This window comes from Hyaena hyaena, unplaced genomic scaffold (assembly GCF_003009895.1).
Source record: "Hyaena hyaena isolate Hyena2069 unplaced genomic scaffold, ASM300989v1 scaffold_117, whole genome shotgun sequence".
Taxonomy (NCBI): domain Eukaryota; kingdom Metazoa; phylum Chordata; class Mammalia; order Carnivora; family Hyaenidae; genus Hyaena; species Hyaena hyaena.
In genome coordinates, this window is record NW_024080749.1 from 1971417 (window position 1) to 1994595 (window position 23179).

At 38.6% G+C, this 23179-nt stretch overlaps 1 protein-coding gene and 1 pseudogene across 2 annotated transcripts in view; both read right to left on the reverse strand.

Moving 5' to 3' along the window:
• CUL3 (cullin 3) overlaps positions 1-23179 on the reverse strand; it is a 94810-nt gene that overhangs the window by 32949 nt on the left and 38682 nt on the right. For both annotated transcript variants that reach the window (XM_039236827.1, XM_039236828.1), the window contains one exon: positions 20022-20135. In XM_039236827.1, the coding sequence (XP_039092758.1) occupies positions 20022-20135 (114 nt within the window). The remainder of the gene's footprint in view (positions 1-20021; positions 20136-23179) is intronic.
• On the reverse strand, positions 1171-2046 carry LOC120234827 (annotated as a pseudogene).

Genomic DNA, 23179 nt, shown 5'->3' on the forward strand with positions numbered 1-23179 from the left:
AGTTGCTCTTTACAATTTATAAACAATTGGTTATACCAAGGTGGTCGCCCATTTAACCTTAAGAAAAACGGAGGTCGGGGAAGCAAGCACCAACCCCAGGGAGAGGCAGGTAAGCAGAAAGCAGGGGAGAAAGCGAGACAGCAAGGTAGGCACGTGCACATCTTCCTTTCTCTCCAAAGCCATACCGTGCCCAAACATGGTTCCTGCCTTCTTAAATACTATACTTGAAGATCGTATTCTCTGAAGTTACGTTAAGAGCCAAAAGAAATATAGATCCATGTAACTGAAGTTGACTGCTTATTGTAAGTATTAAAAGGCTCTAATGCTTAAAATACAGTAGCATTACATCAATAAAACACTTCTAGTTACTGTCATTGCAAACAGATTACTTGTCCTCTTATTTTCAAGTTCTTGCCAACTTGATTATAGGTGTCTCACTTTATAGAGCACATATGCTCCAGAATTACTGGCTATAAAAGTCCTATATTGTGCAGTATTTGAAAATCCACATTTACACCAAAATACACTGGAATACTGTTTTAACTCACAAAGGATTAACAAGGGAATCCCTTTCTGTTCTTAACTAGGATCTCTCTGGGCTTTGGTGAGTCTCTGAAGAACTAACACTTCTAATAAAATTACTGTGTGTTTGCTGGTACATAAGTATTTTGGAAATGGAGCCCATAGCTTTCCCCAGTTCTTAAAGGTTTTGTAATCCAAAACCAGCTAAGAACCACTGCAAACTGTGATCCTGGAACTTTTAGAAGGAACACTATCACTGCAAGCAACACCAAACAAAGCTACCAGATGAACGTTAACAGCAGCTCTACCACACTAGGGACTCAACTAAATTGGCACTGACCACTCCTCCCAACAGTTTTAACTGAATTCTCCAGGAGTAGCACTCTCTTCATGAGGCATCACTCCTCCAACCTATTTCCTTCAGCTAATGGGTACACACCTAATGGCTACAAGGAAAGCCACTCTTTGATTAGTATCTTCGCTGCTCACATTTGTACATTCTATATAATCTCGGCACAAGCTCACATGTTCAAAACTGTGCATCAGTTAGTAGGTTCAAAATTTTCACCAATGACTCTCTGGTAAATTCTTTTCTCTCTCTCTCTCTTTCTTCTTAACAAGCTTGGACTCTTTCCCTCTTGTATAAAACTATGTGGTGGCCACAGCTGGAGCCTGGCTTCTCTGCATGGAGATGCCGGTCTGAGTCTTTACAAGATGCCAGTGAGTTCCTGAGAGGGAGACTTGGTGAGCACAGTCTTTCCAGACAACAGGGGTGAGACAGCTGCAGGTCCTGGAAATGGATCAAATGTGGCCTTGCCAACGCCTCCCAGGGTGGCCATGCAGCCCCTGGCTGAGGTGTATCAGTCGTCAATACAAGCCATCATCAGGAGCTTCTCGGGCACAGCGGCTGAGACAATGGCAACACCCCGCAGGGCAGGGATGAGGAGCACCACCAGTGCAGAGCCACAGTGGCCGGTCATCTTGCATGCAACAGTGTGGGGGGCTTGTTCATCTTGTTCCCCCAGTAACCTTGGCGCACAGAGACAATGGAAAAGCTTGGCCAGGATGATGGCCCCACAGATGGCAGTGGCTACCACCTTGGAGCACTTAACACCTGGACCAACACATCCAATCGTAATCTCTGATGGCAACAAATGCCTTGAACCTGGCCTATGGGCCAGTATGGGTCTGCTTTTGCAGAGGCATTGTCTTCAAAACCTCATTCTTAAGGGATGGCTCCCAAGAAAAAGTCAATGAACTCAGATTCTTTGTTGGGCAGGGCAAAGAGAGAGATCTCTTCCAAGGCTTCATCTTCATGTCCTTGATCAGGTGGCCCGGCCTGGTAATGGGGATCCATTCTTTGTTTTCTGCCTTGCCTCCGCAAGCTCTGTGGCCTTGGCCTCACCCCAACCAACACTGTGACCCCAATCCCCAATGCCACCAACCAACGCCCAGGAGGAAGCCGCTGCAGCCTCCCATTCCAAGGCCCCTGGGCCCTCTGGCAGCACCAGCATCTTCCCTCATTTGGGGTTTTCTCTCTCTGGTAGATTGTTATTTATTTAAAAAAATTTTAAATGTCTTATTCTTGAGAGAGAGAAAAACAGAGCACGGGTGGGGGAGGGGTAGAGAGAGGGGACAGAATCCAAAGCAGACTCCAGGCTCTGAGCTGTCAGCACTGAACCCAACATGGGGCTTGAACTCAAGTCACCTTGAGATCAATGACTGAGCTAAGTCAGACTCTCAACTGACAGAGCCACTCAGGCGCCCCATCTCTCTAGTAGATTTTTAGGCTTCACACTTCCATCTCAAAACCTTGAATTCTGAGTCTCCCTGCCTGACTGCACCCATCCTCCTCTCTGATGGCCTTGTTTTGTACATACCGAAGCTACTCTTTACTCTAGTTCCTTGCAGGCTCACTCCTCTCCTACCATCCTGACTCTGGCTTACTTTTCACCATAAAAAAGATACATTCATGGCATCTGGGTGGCTCAGCTGGCTGAACATCCAAATGTGGCTCAGGTCATGATCTCACAGTTTATGGGTTTGAGCCTCGTGTCGTGCTCTCTGCGGTCAGCACAGAGGCTGCTTCGGATCCTCTGTTCCCCTCCCTCTGCCTCTCCCCCACACTTTGTCTCAAAAATAAACATTAAAAATAATAATACAAGATACATTCAATAAAAACTGTTACAAATCTAAAAATTTAAAAAGCAACTAGAAACTTTATTATCAAAATACTCTATCACAGAAGTTATTTATAAATTTGATGTATACAGTTTTGAATAGTACCATATACAGAATCACTCTCACCCTATGGGATCAAAACCAGTAACTGGCTGCTTAATTGGAGACAGGTGGTAAAAGAGAGACACAAACATACACACACATTAAACTTTTTAATTTAAAACATAGTAAATGTTTACTGAGACATCAAGACTTTTGTCTTTAAACATGAATCCTGTGAAGTTCAGTGTTACTTTTCTTACATACACCCTCACCTAATAAACTAACTTTTCTACCTTGTTTCATTACGATAGAGCATGAATTAGAGACCTTTGTGAAGCAATATGAACAGAATAGCAGTCCTTCTAGATTTTTATAATCCCCACTCCAGTCTTTTAAAATCTAGTTTACTAAAAAGAAATTCTATTGTTCCTAACACCATTTTATTGACTTACACAGTATTAAATTATGTACAAGTGGCATAAACAGGTTTGAAAATGAATGCAACAGACTCCCAGTAAACACAAAGCTCAAGTGATGAGAGCAAACTAAAGAAGATATACCAAAAGTAGTGAAATTGCAGTGAGAGAGATTTTAATCAGGCTGTTTCACAGCTCAAAGAGAAAATACTGGTAATTCTGGCAAGAACAGAAGTCCCTTCTCTACCTCATGCCTACAGGACTTGTGGGTGTGTGGCTGTCACTTATGTATATACCATATATGACCTATGTATGACATTAGCAAGTTTATCCTCTTTAAGAAATCAAATGTTCTTAATTAAGAGAAATGTCAAAAGAATCAGGTCAGATTTTATTGTTTTTGGCAAAAGGCACACTACCTGTAAGAATTACAAAAGGTACATACAATGTAATCTTCAAAATAAATTACAAATTTTTGAGTGGATTTTTCTTTTAGAGTGAAATTTCTTGGGCGCACCTGGGTGGCTCAGTTGGTTGAGCGTCTGACTTCAGCTCAGGTCATGATCTCATAGTTCATGGGTTCGAGCCCCACATCGGGCTCTGTGCTGACAGCTAGCTCAGAGCCTGGAGACTGTTTCAGATTCTGTATCTCCCTCTCTCTCTGACCGGAGCTCCTTTGATCATGTTGTCTCTCTCTCTCTCAGAAATAAATAAAACAATTTTTAAAAAAATTTTAAAAAGTGAAATTTTTAAATGTTCCCCTTTTTTGGCTTTACTGCAGTGTAATTTGCATGCCATAAAATTTACCTATTTTAAGAGTACCCTTCAATAATTTACAGTAAATTTCTATATTTGTCTAACCACTGCCACAATCTACTTCTAGACTATTTCCATCACCCAAAAAAGTCCCTTGAGCCCATTTGTAGTCAATCCCACTTTCAGCACACCTGCTTTCTCTTTCTAAAAATTTCCTTTCCTGGTCATTTAATGTAATTAAACCATATGTAATCCTTCATATCTGATTTTTCACCAAGCATAAATAAAGTTGCCAAGGTTCATTAATGGTAAAACATTTATCAGTATCTCATTCCTTTGTAGGACTGAATAGTACTTCATTGTATGGATATGCCACACTTAGTTTATTTTACCAGCTGATGGATATTTTGGGCTGTTTCCAGTTTTTGTCTACTATGACTAATGCTGCTAGGCAGGCACATTTGGGTACAATCCTTTAGTGGAAACATGCTTTCATTCTTCTTGGAACAGATTTCTAGAAGCAGAAGTGTTCGATCATATGGAAATTGCTGAACTTTTAAAACTTTTAAGTGGACTTATCAGTTACAGCAAATTTTTGAATGGAAAAACACTAGATGTGGAGTTAGGAATTTTTCCTATGACCTCTGGCTGTATCATTATTAACTGGGTTCCCTTGAGTAAGTCATTTATCCACTCTGGTTCTGGTAACACAAAAGGTTGGTGAAGATAATCACAAACTCTAATATGATTTCCTATGAAGCTTTACTCTCTGATCAAAGGTTAACATATACAAGGGACCAAAGTAGACTTCAATATTACTCATTCCCTTTCTATTTGTTACCAGTATTCCTGGCCTGGGTTTCCTTCTTCTCAATCCTATGCACAGTAATGTGGGTGAATCAATAACCTTATGGCCTATAATGTGGTCTAGCTCAAGTCCTCTGACAAAAAGGCAAAAAAAAAAAAAAAAAAAGTTGGGAGCAGCTGATGTAATTCTTCAGGTATACTCTTTATGGGGAAAAACAATGTGTCAGTAAAGGAAGCCAGGTATGATGGGAACACATTTCAAGTGTTTGAGGGTACACAACATTTAAGCCCATGGAAGATGACTGGAGACAAGAGAAATACAAATATTATAGTGTTAAGACCACGAAGTTTGTCTTTTAATGTGAGACTTCAAGGAGTATATAATGATTATAATTAAGTGACATAAAATATTAAGAAAACCTGTTAACCCTCAAATTTGATTATAGATAACAGAGAGCTAATAAATGGAGAAGAGAAAAACACAAAATTAAATGTGGCTGTTTAAATTAGTAATATTAGTCATTTATATTAAATGTTTGGTATGTATGATTAATTACCATCAAGCAAAATTAGAGCTATGCATCCATATACTTAAGTGTTCATAATATGTGTATACATTAGATGGAGATGCACGCACACGTTAACAAACTTATGATCTGTACATAATATATGTTAAAATATTTGCTTAATAAACATGGTGAGTCTTGTTACTGATTACTAGTACTATCAGAAGGAACTCAGCCTTTGGTTACACAATAGCATGTTCATAATAGATTCTAACAGGAATCTCTCTGTTAAAAAAAAAATTAATGGCTGGGGGCGCCTGGCAGGTTCAGTCGATGGAACATACAACTCTTGATCTCAGGGCCGTAGGTTGGAACCCCACATTGTGTGTACAGATTACTTTAAAAATGGTTTTTTAAATTAGTAAGTGGCTGAATTTATGCAATAATATTAATGTACCTCTAATTATTTAAATCACTTGCAGGACTTTCATTTTGTGTATGTTTCCACATGAATATTTTAAAAGATCTATTTAAAATCCCACCACTAGTTACCCTCTAACTAGCTAAGAGAATACAACCCCAAAGGACAGATAAAATCATACCAAAAATGAAAAAAAAAGTTAAAGAATAACCTAAAACTAATATCTTAATCTCAAGCTTTTTGACTAAAATATGGTTTGTATGAGTTTGACATTAGTCATTTATCTACTGAAGAAAGCTAAGCAGAGATAGAAAGTTGGTGGCTGCTTCTATTTGTCTTTTTAAGCCAAAATAGTGTTTTAAATATAAAATGTTCTAAAAAATATGTTTGAAAGCTTAATGTCTGAGCCAAACATTGCATTTACTAAAGGGATATGAGCTTCATCACCACAGAGACAAATTATATTTTAAATCTTTATTTATGGTTATCTCTCAGGGGTCGCTATTTTCAGCCAAGCAAATCGACAACCAGCAAGACTCTTACAAGCTAAGCTAGATGAACCCAAGGGTGAGGAGGATTAACTAATGATGGGACCATCTCATTGTCCCCTCTTTTCACAGACCTGGGAAGAAGCCAGACTGCTTTTCCATCTGACTTTAACTGCAACAAAAACAACTATCTCACAATGCTATCCCACTTATTTCCATGTCTAGTCTTCAAAGAATAGCTTTTGGAAGGCAAAGTTCCCTGCCGAAAACAACTATAAAACTTAGATCAGAAATTAAAAAGTACTGCGGCACCTGGGTGGCTCAGTTGGTTAAGCATCTGACTCTTGATTTCAGCTCAGGTCATGATTTTATGGTCTGTGAGATTGAGTCCCATGCTGGGCTCTTCACTGACAGTGCAGAGCCAGCTTGTGAGTCTCTCTGCCCCTCCCCCCTCATGCATGCTCGCTCGCTCTCAAAATAAATAAACTTAAAAAAACAGAAACAAATTGATAATGAAGTTCAAAAAATAACATTAACCCTTACTATTTAATTTACTTGCAAGAAATAGCTCAAATATTTTTAACCCGTTTAACACTTTTTTATTTTTAAAAGACAGGATAGAAGGACAAGGAATATAAACAGGTTTAAAAATCTTTACAAACAGTAAATATCTGTCCTGCTCATATACTAGAGATAAACCCTAAAAAGTTTAACTCCTAAAAATAAATAAATAAATAACTGTAATAAGTAGCTACTGTCTGTTAGGACATGTTTGAACCTGCTTCCCCAAGCTTAATCACTAGGCAATCTTCTATCAACAAGCAATAAATATAAGTGTTTTCAAATACGGTTCACTTTCAAGCCATGAAATAAATACAGGTTAAGAAGACTTAACACTATGAAAACAGAAATAGAAAATTAAAAAACAAAACACAGAAAAATAACAAAAAGTTTCTAGTGCAGAGTTATAGTTTTAAAAAAAAGTCAAATTAGAGCAAACTTTAAAGAACTGTCTCAATATTTTCCACGATGCTAGTGCCTGACTTATTAGTGCTGAAAGGGCACTAGTAAGAGACGAAATGGTAAATTGCAGACAGATTAATGTTTCTGGATTTAATAACGTTAAATTGGGTAAAGAACATGGAAAAAGCACAGAATACGGTTGGCTTGAAAATTTAGCTCCATGACTAAATCTCAAAGTCATAGTTTCCACCACTGTAAAATTGGTTTAAAACTTCTCTCTCTCATGGCTGTCACAGTTTTAAGAATATATATATATATATATATAGTTTCAAGAAATTTTATTTAAAAATAACATTTCGGGCTCAATTAAGTGTCTGAAGTTTTCACGTCGACTCAGACCATGCTCTTGCCGTTTGTGGGATCGAGCCCCACATCAGGTTCTGTGCTGGGCACAAGGCCTGCCTAAGATTTTCAATCTCTCTCTCTCTCTCTCTGCCCCTCTTCCACTTGTACACATGCGTGCTCTCTCTCTCAAAAAAAAAATATATATATATATATGTATATATATATAATACATATTATTTATAAATAACTTCCATTTATTTTAAGAATTTTATCCGAGGCAATCTGACAAATCAAAACTCGAGTCATGTTTCTCTAAAGCTGTGTTAACTGTACCAAATTATGAAATAAATACACTGCCCCCTATTCTAAATTTTGACAGTCTTAATGGGGCGGGGGAGAGCATCAACACTAGAAAACAGTCCCTACTAGAACCATACAAGTAATCACCCTCAAGATCTTGGAACAATGAGATTATCAGACTTCAGGAAAGAAGACTTGTGTTAGAGAAGCAACATAATTCAGTGGTTAAGAATTCAGATTTAAGGGGCGCCTGGGGTTCAGTCAGTTAAGTGTCTGACTCTTGATGTCAGCTCAGGTCAGGATCTGGTGATTCATGGGATCAAGCCCTGCGATGATGAAGAGCCTGCTTGGGATTCCTGCTCTCCCTTGTTCTCTGCCCCTCCCCGGCTCACGTTGTCTCTCTCTCTCTCTAAATAAATTTAAAAAAAAAAAAAAAAAAGCTCAGAGGTTTAAGAACCAGACGAGTTATTTCAATCCTATCCCAGCTATTTACTAGGTGTGACTTTAACATCTTTGTGTTTCCTTGCCTTTGAAGTAACATCTACCTTAAAATGCTATTTATTAGGAGGGGGGGATGGGCATGAAGGAGGGCACTTTGGGGATGAGCACTGAGTGTTATGTAGAAACTAATTTGACAATAAACTATTTGTAAAAAAAAAAAATAAAATAAAATGCTATTTATTGTACTTACTTCCACTTCTAATACTGAAAGAAAAGTTTTTACAAGACCAACTCCTCTGGCAAGAACCATAAAAGCTGTATGAAAATAAAAAGCTACCACCCCCTCACAGCCACCTAAATAGCTGTTATTAGAAAACAAAACAAAACAGAAAATAACAAGTGCTGACAAACATATGAAGAAATTGGAACACTTGAGCACTGCTGGCAGGAATGTAAAATGGTGCCATGGCTATGGAAAACAATATGGAGGTTACTCAAAAATTACAAATGGATGGCATATGATCTAGCAATTCCACCATTCGGGTATATTCTCAAAATAATTGAGAACAGGGTCTTAATGATATATTTTATACCCATGTTCACAGCAGCATTATTCAAAATAGCCAAAAGATGAAAACGACCCAACCGTTCACTGATAGATGAATGGATAAGCAAAATGGGATACACACATACAACAGAATAGTATTCACCCTTAACAAGGAAGGTAATTCACAGAGTGCCTGGGTGGCTCAGTCAGTTAAGCGTCCGACTTCTCAGGTTATGACCTCTCATGAGTTCGTGACTTTGAGGCCCACAACGGGCTTTCTGCTGACAGCTCGGAGTGTGGAGCCTGCTTCCAATTCTGTTTCCCTCTCTGCACCTCCCCCACTCACACTCTTGCTCAAAAATGATTAAAAGGTAAAAAAAAATTTTTTAAAGGGAAGGGAATTCTGAAACATGCTACAACAGAGAATAACCCTGAGTCACAAAAAAAGATACTCTGATTCCATTTATGTGAGGTATCTAGAGTGGTCAAGTTCATATAAGTACAAGTAGAATGCTAGTGCAAAGGCTCAAGGGAGAGTGGAATGGGAGTTACTGTTTAATGGGTACAGAGTTTTAGTTTTGCAAGAGGAAAAGTTCTGGAGGTGGATGGAGGTGACGGCTGCTTAACAGGAAGAATATACTTAGTATCACTGAATTGTACACTTAAAGTTGATTAAGATAATAAATTGTATGTTACGTGCATTTTGTAACAATTTAAGCAAACAGATATCAAATATATAAAAGCATCAAAGAGCAACAAAGGCCACTTGGATTTGTGGAGCCAAGCTTCTGGAGAAATGGCAGGTACACTGACAGGAGACCGACATTCACCTTCACTCATCTGTTTTATCTGGAGGACTGGAGATAGGAGGCTAAGAAGAAAGTCACAGGTAGGCTGGCTATCAAGCAGCTAGGACTTATGACGCCAAAGTCTGAAAAGGAAAGAAATGCAAAGAAGAACCAGAAATTCTGCAAGGAAATTTTCATCGAGATGTTTACTGACATACTACCCAAGCACGGCCAAGACACCAACACGCTTTAAAGACAAAGCACCACTGGGAGACTACAGAGCTCAATGGAGACACTGGAAGACTTAGAGGCGAGGAGACAAAAGCTGGAATTCAAGGCACCACAACAAGGTGAACAAACTGGTAAACACCTCAGGCTTGTAGACCCCAGGCGGCCATTCCCTACGAGCAAAGAGATGCCCTGGAAATAAAGACAAACTCACAAAAGCCTAAAAGCCAGCTTCAACTAGATCATGGTGATCTGCCCATGCTGTACCTGCCTGTCAGAATTACATTTCCTTTGAAGAAAGATACTATCATCCAGGGCCTCCCCAATTTTTTATATACAATGTTAACAAAATTACCAAGCCTGCCCCCCACAGCAAAACAAACACTCCAGGATCAAATATCTACAAGCCAAGGGGGAAAAAAGCTCCAGGAAGTCAAAGTATTCTAAGATTCTTACCCAGAAAGTAGTTTAAAATATGGTTTAAAAAATACACACATGTAAGGTAACTGTAAGCAAGAACCTATGTTATAATTTCTAAGGTAACCACTACAATAATAATAAAGGAATATATAAGTAACAGCTAATGGGGAAGGGGTATGGATAATAAAACATATTTGATTCACCTAAGACAAGGAAGCTGGGAAAATCAATAAAGAACAGGTGAGATAAATAGAAAAAAACCCAACATAATGGCAAATTGAAACTCAAATGTATTAATAATTATATAAACATAAGTAAACCATATGCTCCCATTTAAAAACAAAGATTATCAGACAGGGTTATAAAACATATTACTATAGGCTGTTCTCAAGTGACACCTTACATACAAGGACACAAAATGTGGAAAGAAATTTGCCATACAAACATAAACCGAAAGAAAGCTCACAGAGTAATATGAGACAAAGTAGACTTTAAGACAAGAAGTATTACAGGAAATAAAGGGTATTTCATAAAGAGAGTCAGTTCAACAGGAAGATAAAATAGCTCTAAATTTATATTTTATAACAAATCTCAAAATATATAAACTAAAAGGAGAAAAAGACAAATCCATAATCAAACCTAAAATTTTAACATTTCTCAGGAGCTAACAGGACAAACAGATTTAGTAAAGATGTGGAAAATTTGAACATGGCTAATAAATTTGACCAAACGGATATTTATACACTTTACTCAACAACTACAGATTAAAAACTGTAATTAAGTGAAATTTAAAACTTCTCTTCAGGACACCTGGGTGAGTCAGTGGATTGATCGTCCGACTCCAGCTCAGGTCATGATCTCACAGCTTGTGGGTTCGAGCCCTGCAACAGGCTCTGTGCTGACAGCTCAGAGCCTGAAGCCTGCTTTGGATTCTGTGTCTCCTTCTCTCTCTGTCCCTCTTTCCACTCACACTCTGTCTCTCTCTCAAAAATAAACATTAAAAAATATTTAAAAACTTCTCTTCAAACACATCATAAAGAGAGAAAAGGCAAGCCCAGAATGGAAGACAGTATCTTACAAAACATTTATCTACAAAAAACTTTTATCCAGGATACATAAAAAGCTCCCACAAATTACCAGAAAGCAAAAAAAAAAAAAATCCTAGAAAACACACATCTAAAAACCTGGGTAAAAAAGAATTGTGTACTTGTGTTTATGTTATATATCAACAAAAATGTCAACAACCAACTAGAAGAGGAAAATTAGTACACTGTAAGGCTAGTGTACTATCAAGTAGATGAAATAACCACTAGGGTATCTAAAATTTTGGGTGTGTTTCTAAGTATTTCAGTAATTTTGGTTTTAAATAACTTCTGATGACAATTAGGAATCTAAGATCTTACACCAAGTCACTTCTTCAAGGAGAATTTTAATATCAGGTTCAAACAAAAAAATGAGAAAAGAGACACAACACGATTCTAACTAATATGCCCTCTACACTTGGGGGCACCTGGGTGGCTCAGTCAGTTAAGCGTCTGACTTCAGCTCAGGTCATGATCTTACAGTTCATGAGTCTGAGCTCCGCACTGGGCTCTGTGCTGACCGCTCAGAGCCTACTGGTCTCTCTCTCTCTCTGGCCCTCCTCCACTTGCACTCTCTCTCTCCCCAAAATAAACAAACAGTAAAACAGAAAATTAAGGGGAAAAAAAAAAAAAGGCTTACATTTGGGTCATGGAAAAAGTCACTATTCTTCAATTAGGCTTAGGGAACCAGGAGTATCTGCCCAAATGGATGTCCACATCATAAACTGCCCCATGACAGAACTTAGAAAAAGGAACGACACTGTTTAGAGCAGTGCTTGATACATAATACACTCTTGCTGTATACTTGCTGAATGAATGAATTTATCATCATAAGCACAAAGGTGAATGAATGTTAGCTCAACTGAGGTGGTACACGCAAAGTGGTGAAGACCATGGGCTTTGGAATCAAAAAAGACCTGGATTCACGATTCTAGTAATACAGTTAACTGTGTGATCTTGGCAGGTTAGTTAATCTTTCTAACTTGGGTTAATTCATTCATGAACTAGAGAGTACAACACTCACCTGGAAGGTCAGGTGTTTAAAACGTTTAGTACAGGGAAATAGCCATGTAGTAAACAGTATGTGTTATGTACTCAGAAAAATATTTTTACTTTTTAAAAGAAATTTAAAAATGTAAATTTTCTTAATAAAAAAATTAAAATTTTATTGCTTTCCCAAGCTACTGCTTAAAAATGACAATAAAAAGATATTCTAAGGATTAAATGAAATATATTTACATATGCTTAAAACAGTGTCTGGCACACACTAAGGGCTCTGACAATGTTATGTCCTAGTACAGGGAACAGTACTAGGGAGACTCCTAGCCTACCAAGGTTTTGTTTTTTGTTTTTTTTTTGTTTGTTTGTTTTTTTAAATTTCTAGGGGAGAGAGAGAGACACAGTGTGCTCAGGGGAGGGTCAGAGAGAGAGGGAGTCACAGACTGAAATAGGGTCCAGGCTCTGAGCTGGCAGTCAGCACAGAGCCCGACACGGGGCTCGAACCCACGAACCGCGAGATCATGAACTAAGTGAAAGTCGGCCGCTTAACCAACTAAGCCACCCAGGTGGCCCTCTACCAAGATTTTCATCAACCCACTTTAAGAGTTCTTAAAGAAATTGTCATCAACTTAATACTAACCTACTCACACCTCCTGTTTTTTTCTTCATTACAGATCAACACAGATAGCTGTTCACTTTCAGTTTTAAAATGGTATAGGGGCAGCTGGGTGGCTCCATCGGTTAAATAGCCGATTTCGGCTCAGGTCATGATCTCACGGTTCATGGGTTTGAGCCCTGCACTGGGCTCTGTGCTGACAGCTCAGAGCCTGGAGCCTACTTCAGATTCTGTGTCTCTGTCTCTCTTTGTCCCTCCCCCACTTGCACTGTCTCTCTCAGAAAGTGATAAAACATTAAAAAAAAAAAATTTAATGGTATAAAAAAAAAACCTTCAGAGTCAAAAGAACTTGAAAACTTAAAATCGATCTAACCAACACAACTTCTACCAGATCCCACAGACATGCCACAGGGAACCCATAAACCACTTGAAACTGTATATAAAAGTGTACACTGTATGGTAGGTACTTTTAGTAGACGGTCCATGAATCTTGACCATTCTTCCAAGGGGTCTAAAACCCCAAAAAGCTGGAAACCAGAGTTCTTATGCAATGTATATATTTTCCTTACAATAAGGAAACAGGAGTTTTACCCAGAGAAGTTAAATAACTTAAGCAAATTAATGACAACACAGGAACTAAAGTGGAATATCTTTTAATTCACCATTAAATATTTTTTCTCCAGTTCTCCAAATTTCCTGTACACACACACACACACACACACACACACACACACACACACACACGCTGGAAGCAGTCCCTTTTATAAACAAAAATTTCATTTCCAGGGAGCCTGGGTGGCTCAGTCACTTAAGCATCTGGACTCTTGATATCAGCTCAGGTCATGATCACATGGTCCTGTGATTGAGCCCTCTGTCAGGCTCATGCTGAGCATGGAGCCTACTAAGGATTCTCCCTCAGTCTCGGTTTCTCTTCTCATCCTCAGCTCTCTCTGGCTCCTACTCTCCCCATCTCTTACAAAAAAAAAAAAAAAAAAAATTAATTTCCTTTACTACCTCAAGAAATATGTGCTCTACTTCTGACTGCACCACAGGGACTACTTTATGCTGAATAAATACTTGCCTCCCTGAAGTCAGTGTCATGGACTGCTACATCATCACTGCACCAACACAAAAGCAGTTCACAAGGCATGGTAATCAAAGTGTTTATGGGTCTATTAATTTGTTAGAAACACAAACTGAGGGGCGCCTGGGTGGCTTAGTCGGTTAAGTGTCCGACTTTCGCTTAGGTCATGATCTCGCAGTTCGTGGGTTCGAGCCCCGCGTCGGGCTCTGTGCTGACTGCCAGCCCAGAGCCTGGAGGCTGTTTCAGAGTCTGTGACTCCCTCTCTCTCTGACCCTCCCCTGCTCACGCTCTCTCTCTCTCTCTCTCTCCTAGAAATAAATAAAACATTTAAAAAAAAAGGCTTTAAAAAAAGAAACACGAACTGAGATGGAAGGCAAGAAGAAATCCTAATGATCAAATGCAACACTCTTGACCTTTACAGTATTTATGATGATGCCCTGGTTTTATAACTCAAAGGCCAGTACCTGGCTTGTGATCTAACCAGAAAAGGATGCCTCGGTATTTATACTGTCAGTTGCAAATGTGAAAACTACAGCGCATATGGGTAAAATGTGTCTTTCCTGAGTCAGAAAAAAATATTGAACAGGTGTGAAGCTTAATAATCTCAAAGCCACTGGATCCTGTTTTCGATTACTTTGTATTTAAGATGTCACTTTAAAAGCAAAGAAGGTGCCAAAAAGACTCGTAAGCAACCTATCTCTGTGCTCTTCCAGAATATAGCTATTTTCAAACTTCTCTAAATATGCAATTTAGAATACCGTAAAGAAGAAATGTGTTTTGGACCTACAGCACCAAAACCTACCAGAAAATACATGAACACAAATTCCACCACCTCTATATTCTCATTCCATCATCTGAGCTCCAAAAACACACAAATCCTTGGTAGCTTCAGCAAATGGCTTACTTATTTCTCTCAGCTCGTTTCCCTGCCTAGTTGATAACTCCAACACTGACAATAATGACCACTCTGACTACTTTCCTAAGGAGACTAAGAGCATTACAAGTTCCTCAGCTTCTCTTCCTCTTCACAATGTTGCTGCTACATTCTGCTTGATCTCTTTACTCATCCTTAGTGACTTTTCAGATAAACAGCTCAAAGAAGCAGTGAGAGACCCCCCCTTTCTGGGGTTAACTCTCTCACTATGCCTGTGAATTTATAGCCTCTAACCTTTCAGGAAAACCTGCACTACTACTATGGTTCTGCTACTTGTGAAAATGATTGGAAGTATGGACAAATTCAAGTAAAAATAAGAAAATAAATTCACCATAGAGTTTTATGCAGAAAATTTCTCTATTAACCTTTCAGGAACCCTATACGTGACAATAGGAAAGAAATGCTTTTCTATTTCCTTTGGCATTAATTCTAATTGCTTAAAAGTAGCCTACAGAATACCATCCATATATTTACTTTCCCTTATTACATTTACTTTTATAGTTAAAAAAATTAACAGAATAGTAATACATACTTACAGATTATATTCACAAAGCTATTATAGAACTAGGACAAATTTTCTCCACAAACTGCTCAAATCTTTCCCCAATCATTAATCTTTTTAAACAACTAAAACTGAAAATGAAACTTTTACTAAGCAGCCTCAAACCAATCTTATAAGTTCAACATTGCAAGTTTCAAACACTCGGAAGGGGTAAAGCGGCAGAAACTTGAAGTCACATGTTTCATCTAGAAACACATACATTTTTCTTTCTGAAACACTGCGCCTGCCAAATGAGAAAGTTACATGGAATAAATTGTGACCAGTGGCTACCTCCAAGTAACTAAGGATTCCATTTTCACTTTCCAGAGTCATTGTGTCCCACAGTATCTGTACATCCAGGCTGCAGCATGGCATTTTATACCCAGATGCTCCTTGTTAAGAGTAAAAGTCAGCTGGCTGAGTAGGTGGTAGGTGGGCAGACAGTGAAGCATCTTCACTCCTCCTTCTCTGGGACTGAGATCTAAAATCCCACCGGTTAGAGCCAGTATTCCTAGGAAGAAGATATGTCTAAGATCCACAACGGTGTCGCCAGTATACTTCAGGTATATCCCTACCTAGCTGGTAGTGTCACCTGAGAAGTCTGGAATGAGGAGGGTAAAAATCTTCAAAGAAAATAATGTAGACATCAACAGAAAACAAAATCTTTGGATTTTTGGAAAATTAAAAGCGTTTCTACTTCTTGACCAAAGTACTGGGTTACATAAATGCACACATTTGTCAAAAACAATTTATACACTCTGGTTCTGCACATTTCAATGTATAAGTATTACCTTAGTTTTAAAAAGCACTTATTTAATAAGCCCAGACACTAAACATAAAAAGACAAAATAAAGAGAATGAAGATTATGAAAATGAAAGAATTCTATCTTGTAGAATGTGAAGATATCTTATCAACACTTTCTTTCCAAATCAACAGCAGTGTATTTTTAAAAAGCACTGTGTAAAAGCGTATCTATAATCTATTAAAAACCAATCTGTGTGCATTTATCTATTCAAATTACATGTGAGTGCCTAGTTTGTTTCAAGAACTTGTGCTAGGTGTCGAGGACACCGGCCCCTCCTCATCCAAATTCAGTCTGGCATGGGGCACCTGGATGGCTCAGTTGGTTAAGTATCTGACTCTTGATTTGGGTTCAGGTCACGATCTCATGGTTCGTGGCATCAAGCCCCACGTCAGGCTCCAAGCTAGCATGGAGTCTGCTTGGGATTCTCTCTCTTCGCCCCTCCCCCGCTTGCACACATGCACGCTCTCTCTCAAAAGTAAATAAATAAACATTTAAAAAAAGTTCAGTCTGGCAGGGAAATGAGGCCCTATACAGTTAATAATGATTATGACAAATGCTGCAAAGGAACAGCACTGGGCACATGGAGAGCAACTGCAGTCAGTGGGCAGTACACGTCACAGCTCAGGGAAAGCTTCCCAGAAATTTAAGCTCAGACTTAAAGGATAAGTAGGAGCAAATCATGTAAAGAGAAGACGCATTCTGGAAACATTTCCAGACAGGAGACATATGTGAAGATTTCAAGATGAGTGATAAAAATTTCAGCAGGGCAGTAACTTGATCATGTGCTTTCAAATAATAACTCCAGGAAGAATATGGAAAAGAGAATAATAACTCCAAGAAGAATATGGAAAAGAGAACAGCAAGGCACACAGTGAATGTTCTAAGACTAGTCTCTCAATGAACACTCCAAGAGAGAAATGAGGGCGCTTTCAACCTGGGTTACAAACGTGGGAAAACTGCAGATTCTACAAATACGTGATGTAAGAGAGAATGGGGGAAGATACTGACAAGAATAATTCCCAGGTTTCTGGCATAAAAAAATGGAATGATATCAATATGTTCCTTTGGAAATGCCAACTTTGAAGTACCTTTCAGACAACAGAGGTAGCCATCAACTTACAAATGAATGTAGCAAATCTGAATCTCAGAGAATGAGGCTAGAGATAAGACGTGGACTGAAGCTATGGCAGCATATGAGGTGTGTCAGGAGCAGGAAGTCTAGGTTACTAAACCCCAAGAATGCCTCTATTTAAAGGGCAAAGGAGAAAGAAGAGTAAGTACTTAGGAAGAAACAGTCAGAAGTAGGAGGTACACCAAAGGGGTGCTACGTCACCGAAATTAAGGGCCCAGCACATGAGAGGAAGAAAAGAGTAGTTATCTGTGCCAAATGCTGCTGAAAACAATCAAGGGGCAAGAGCATTCACAGGGATCTCTGCCTTCAGGGATGTGCAGACATGGTGATTCTAGTAAGAGCAAGACTGAACAGCAGAGTTGAGGAAGCAGCTGGAACTGGAACATAGTCAAAGTGATGAAAGATGAGAGAAGGGAGACAGCATGTGCCAATGTTTCTTGGGAGACACTTGGCTGCGAATGGGAATGAGAGCCCCTGGGAGGCAGTGCAGGGGTCCAACAGAAATTTTAGTAGAATTTTATTTTGAGGATGTGAGTGGCCTGAACATGTCTCATGCTGGTGAGTAAGACTCAGTAAAAAGGCAGAACCCTGAAAATACTTTAAGTTTTTGACAAAGTGGAAAGGAATGTGATTCTGAGCAGAGGAGGAAAACTGGCCTTTAACAGGAGAAGAGACACTGCTCTCCAAAAAAACAGAAGGGAAGAGGAAAAAGACAAAAGGGGAGAAAATACAGACAAACTTGTAGGTAGAGTGGTACGAAATGGACACAGGTTCTACCTGATGCTTCTGGCTCTTTTCTCTGGGAGGTTGAAGGCAAAACCATTTATTGAGAGTAAGGAGGCCAGTGGGAGAACTGAGTGTCTGAGGAGATAGAAGTGGAGGGAAAAGAAGACCACTGGACAGTGTGAAGGGTCAACTGGAGGCTTGTGACACAGGACAGATAGTGGCACCGGTCCACCCAGGGTGGGTTTTCCTGCAGCAGAGGCCCAGGAAAGGTAGGTTGCTGGGTTTAACCAGGGCCGTGGCACTATCACACGGGTCTGATGAAAGGAAGAAGGGACAAGAAATATTAATCCTAGTAAATTCTGACCAAGCACCTGACACTACGGCCCAGGTGCTGTGAGTGATGTAAACGAATGGCACCTTCAAGCCTCGAGGCCACTCTACCCTATGTGTACAACAGTGAATTCACTTTATAAATGAGGAAGCTGAAGAATAAACGAATTCATTTCTGGACTATGGCCACATAACAGGATTTAAGGCTTGAGATTTTACTTATGAACCCTCTCCCTATTATCCTCTAACCCAAAAGGGAACTGAAATAAAACAAAGAATTTAAAAATAGTATTATGTCAGAGTGGTGAGTGTGTATAATTTTAAAATACTTCTTTTATCAATAGAGCAATGGACTATGAAATTACAAGTGGTTTCCTAGCTTAGTGTTTGTGTTAAAATGTGAACTCTTCAAATCCAGAACTTAACGAGAATAGTGTAAGCTAACTTATTTCACATTTATATCGCAGGCAATACGATGTATATTTTCACAGGCGACCTCATTTACCTCAAAATGTCAGCACAAGATGAAATCTATATCCTGCAGAGGAAAATGAGGCTCAGAAAGGCGGGACAGTATGTTACACCTTTTAACAAAGCCCTGAAAAGTGAAGTGGCCTTTCCCTGACCGTCTTGCTACTGAGCCCTATGAAACCAGGGGTCACAGGCCTGACTGGACTCTGAACAGAACAAAACACTTCACAGCTGTCTGCATTCATGGGAACTTCTTTCCAACCGTCGCTTTACTCTATCAAGTGAAGGAAACTAGGACATCCTCTCACCACTATAGCCAAACTCAAACTAAAGAGGCTGAACATAAAAATTTGAAAAGCAGAGTAAAACCTGAGAAGAAAAGCTTATGTCCAATTCCCAAATATAAATACTAAAGTAACAGGAAAAGTCATTACACTCGATCATTTTGTGGTGACACAATAATTAAGCTTGATGAACGCAGCTCCCTTCTATAAACACACAAAGGTAAGAAAAAACCTGATAGTTTAATCTCCTTGAAAGTTATGAAACAGCAAGTCAGTGTTTCCCAAATTGTCTTGCTGAACAAGATATTTTTCTTCACTGATAAAAATATAAAAGTCATAATAGATAAGAAGTGGAATATATATCCAAATAATATATATACTGCAAAGATTTACTATGAAGACAGCAGCTATTAGAGTGCAATTATCACAAAAATATTTGTATAAAATGACATCCCCATCACTGAAGATATAAGGATTTTACATTTTAAAAACTTGTTAGAGAATATTCAGCTTTTGTATCTCTGCTGTCATTCAACCATTGTCACACAAAGAGAGGTAGGTAAGGTTTTCAGTATTTTCCACTTTGAAATACAAAGTGCTAGATACTGAGGAAAAAAAATATACTCTTCCTCTTTCAGTTTTCTGTTCTAATCATTAAATATAAACAATTAAGATTTTACTTCATACAAGCTAAGTAAGGTAGGTCCCTGCAAAGGAAATATTGCTTATTTAAAAAAAAAGTAACACATTCCACACTGACCTGTACCATCCGACCAAATGTGACAAAAAGACAGTGTTTTGAAATGCCTAATTTCTTAAAAGAAAAACCAAACAACTCTACTTACCATATACATTAGTATGTCTCTAATCATCACCATAGCTGTTTGATGATCATTCCAAGCTTGATTTAGCGTTTGAAGAAAGTTGTTATTCAATGAGTTTAGTACATCTTCTCGCACCTATTAACAGAAGAGTTCATTACGGTTTGTTTACACACCTACACTCTTGTATGTACACATGCACAAATCTGTTCAATAAAATGAAGTGGAAATCTTCAATTTTAAATCAAAGAAACACATATTAGGCCAGCAGAATTATTTTAAGATAAAATATTACCTATATGCAGATAATTAACAAATGTGTTGCATAGTCCAGACCCAACTCCTGACCTCCAGAATCACAAAGCAACCTCCTGGGCATTTCTCAATCCTCCAACAACTTAACATCACAGTAAGAATAAAATCCTAAACACTTATCAGCAACTACAGGGCCCTACATAACTGGTCCCAGGCTACTGTTCCAACTAAATTTCCTACTACACCTCCTTTCCCCCCCACCTTTACAGAATGGTTGAGAATGTTGATTCTGAAGTCAAACTACCTGAGCTCAAGTCTCAGCTCCCTGACTGGCTGTGTCACCTTGTATAAATCACTTCATCTCTGTGCCTCAGTTTCCTTACATGTAAAATCGTAGCAACGCACTTAGAACAGTGCCTAGCACTCAGCGAGCACTTAACGATCATCAACTATTAATGCAGTATGCTCCAGCTACAGTGGAGCCACACACACCAACTGTGCCCTGCCCTGACTTCTGCACACTTCGCAGAGTTCACTCCCTCTCTTTTTCTGTTCAGGTGTAACCTCCAGAGAGGTCTCCCCCGACCACCCTATTTCAAGCAACAGCCGCTATCTCTACTCTTAACCTTAAATTCTTCCTCACTGTACTTGTCACTACCTACTCTATCACATGTTTACCCATTTACTGCCCCTCGCACTAAATGTCACATCCGCAGCACCAGGGATTCCGTCTTCTCTCTGTGTGCCTCCCACACCTCGGACAGTGCCTGGCGTCTGTAAGACCCTTTACTTCGTAAGACCCTCTACTTCGTAAGACCCTCTACTTCGTTCATCCTGCCCTTCGATACCATGATCCACCTCCAATGTCGTAAGCTTTTCCAGGATATGTGCCTTTGCACGTCAAGTTGCCTGGCGTCTGAAATGCCATCCTAATGCAATCCTGCAAAGACAACTCAGCCATCAAGTAGTCCTTTCCACAGTCTACAAGCACATTGCCACCTTCTCCAGTACAGGGTTCTGGACCACTCCTACTTCCTGTCATGCGATCAGTCCAATGGGAAGGAAGATTACGGACTAGAAACCAGAACATTGTCTCTGGTTCTAGCTTTATCATGAAGAAGCAATGTGCCTGTTCTCTAAGTTCCTACAACACTTTGGGACTACACTGCCAACCTCTACAATCATGCAAACCTAACCAGCCCTCCGTGGTCTAGCTCAACTTATAACTCCAGCCTCAGCAGACATGTCTTATCTCCAAACATCTGCAGTGGTTAAACACTTTCAGGTTGGGGAGAATCTGAAGTCATAGTGGTTTGTGAGAAATGATTTAATGTGTGTGTTGAGATATACAGAGATCTATAAACCTGAATTATAAAGAGTAAATAAAATGTCATTGTGTATTAGCACTAGTATAACCAAGGATAGGCAAGTGGTTGGAAGTGCCAAAGACTGGAAAAAAATATACGTAACAAGACTATTCCCAACACAGGAGAAAATAAGTTCAAATTGAGAAAAATGTATCCAATTTATCTTTTCTTATATATTAGAGGAAAAATGACCATTAAGAGATTTTAGTGATGAGAGAATATGTCTGTTTTACTAAACATGTCTTATGAGAACCACCAGCCCATACCACATAACTTAGAATTTTATTATATATATAATCTTTCCTTCACAAGACTAAGTTCCTTGACTTCAAACTATATCACCCATAAGTATGTTGACTATTATCAAAAATGATTAACACTCAGGTAGGTTTGCAGACAGTACTGTGTTAAACAGATACTTTTTTTGTAAAGCGGATAATGTATCATTTGTTCCAACTCATTAAGCCTACCACTTGTCAGATGCAAATTCCCAAGGCTGCTAACACTAAAAAAACTACAAGATGAAAATATGCCTATTTACAAAATTCCTCACCATGCTTCATATTCTTTCACTGAAACATTAAATTTCAAGTAACAATTAAATTAAAACCCTGACAATACCAGAGAAAATGTACTAAATGACAAAAATTAAATGTTGGTACTCCAAACATCAGAATATCTAGTAATTCATTATTCTTAAGGACTTAAATGAACTTTGGTATGACTCTGTTATAAAATCAAGTTACATTTAACTGTATTAAAGTCACCTTAAATTTGGAATACAAAAATGTGCTTGGTATACTTGTTGGATAAAAAACTTGCCAATTAAAAATTTTAAGGTTATTAAAAAAAGACATTTCCTAAAATCACTGTCTTATATGCATTTTAAAATAACATACCAAGTACTTATGTAATATTCATACTCTGTCTTTCAACAAAATAAAAATGTGATCAATGAGCACAATGGATCATAAATTGTAAAACTGCTTTATTTGCATACTTCAAAAAACTATCCTGGCAAATGTAACAATGAATTTTGCTTAGCAGAAAATATCTGCTCTTAAATTAATTCTGCTATATTTGATTTCTTTACTGTTGAAGTTAGATGTGGCCATGGATCAGCCTTGGCCAATGACCTAAGCAGAAATGATTCATCACTTCCACATGGTGTAAACTTTACCATCTTAATGATTTTTAAGTGTAAAGTTCAGCGGTATTAAATACATTCATAATTAACTTTTATCACAGGACATGGGAGTTCTAAGAGGTGTCCCAGAAGATCTCCTGTTTTTCAGACATACTCTTATATTTATTTTTGAATGACTACACACACACACACACACACACACACACACACACGACTAGAAGACATAAAATAAATGCCTTAGATACACTTGCTGCATTCTCCTCTTATTCAGATCACTCTATGGGCAAAACATTCTTCCTCTAATGCTGCCTCTGAAAAATATCTTTTTACTCCGAGACATGAAAAGTGAGCTAATATTTGTTCAAATACATCCAATAAAAAGGAGGAATGAGATGAACATTCAACCTTTATGA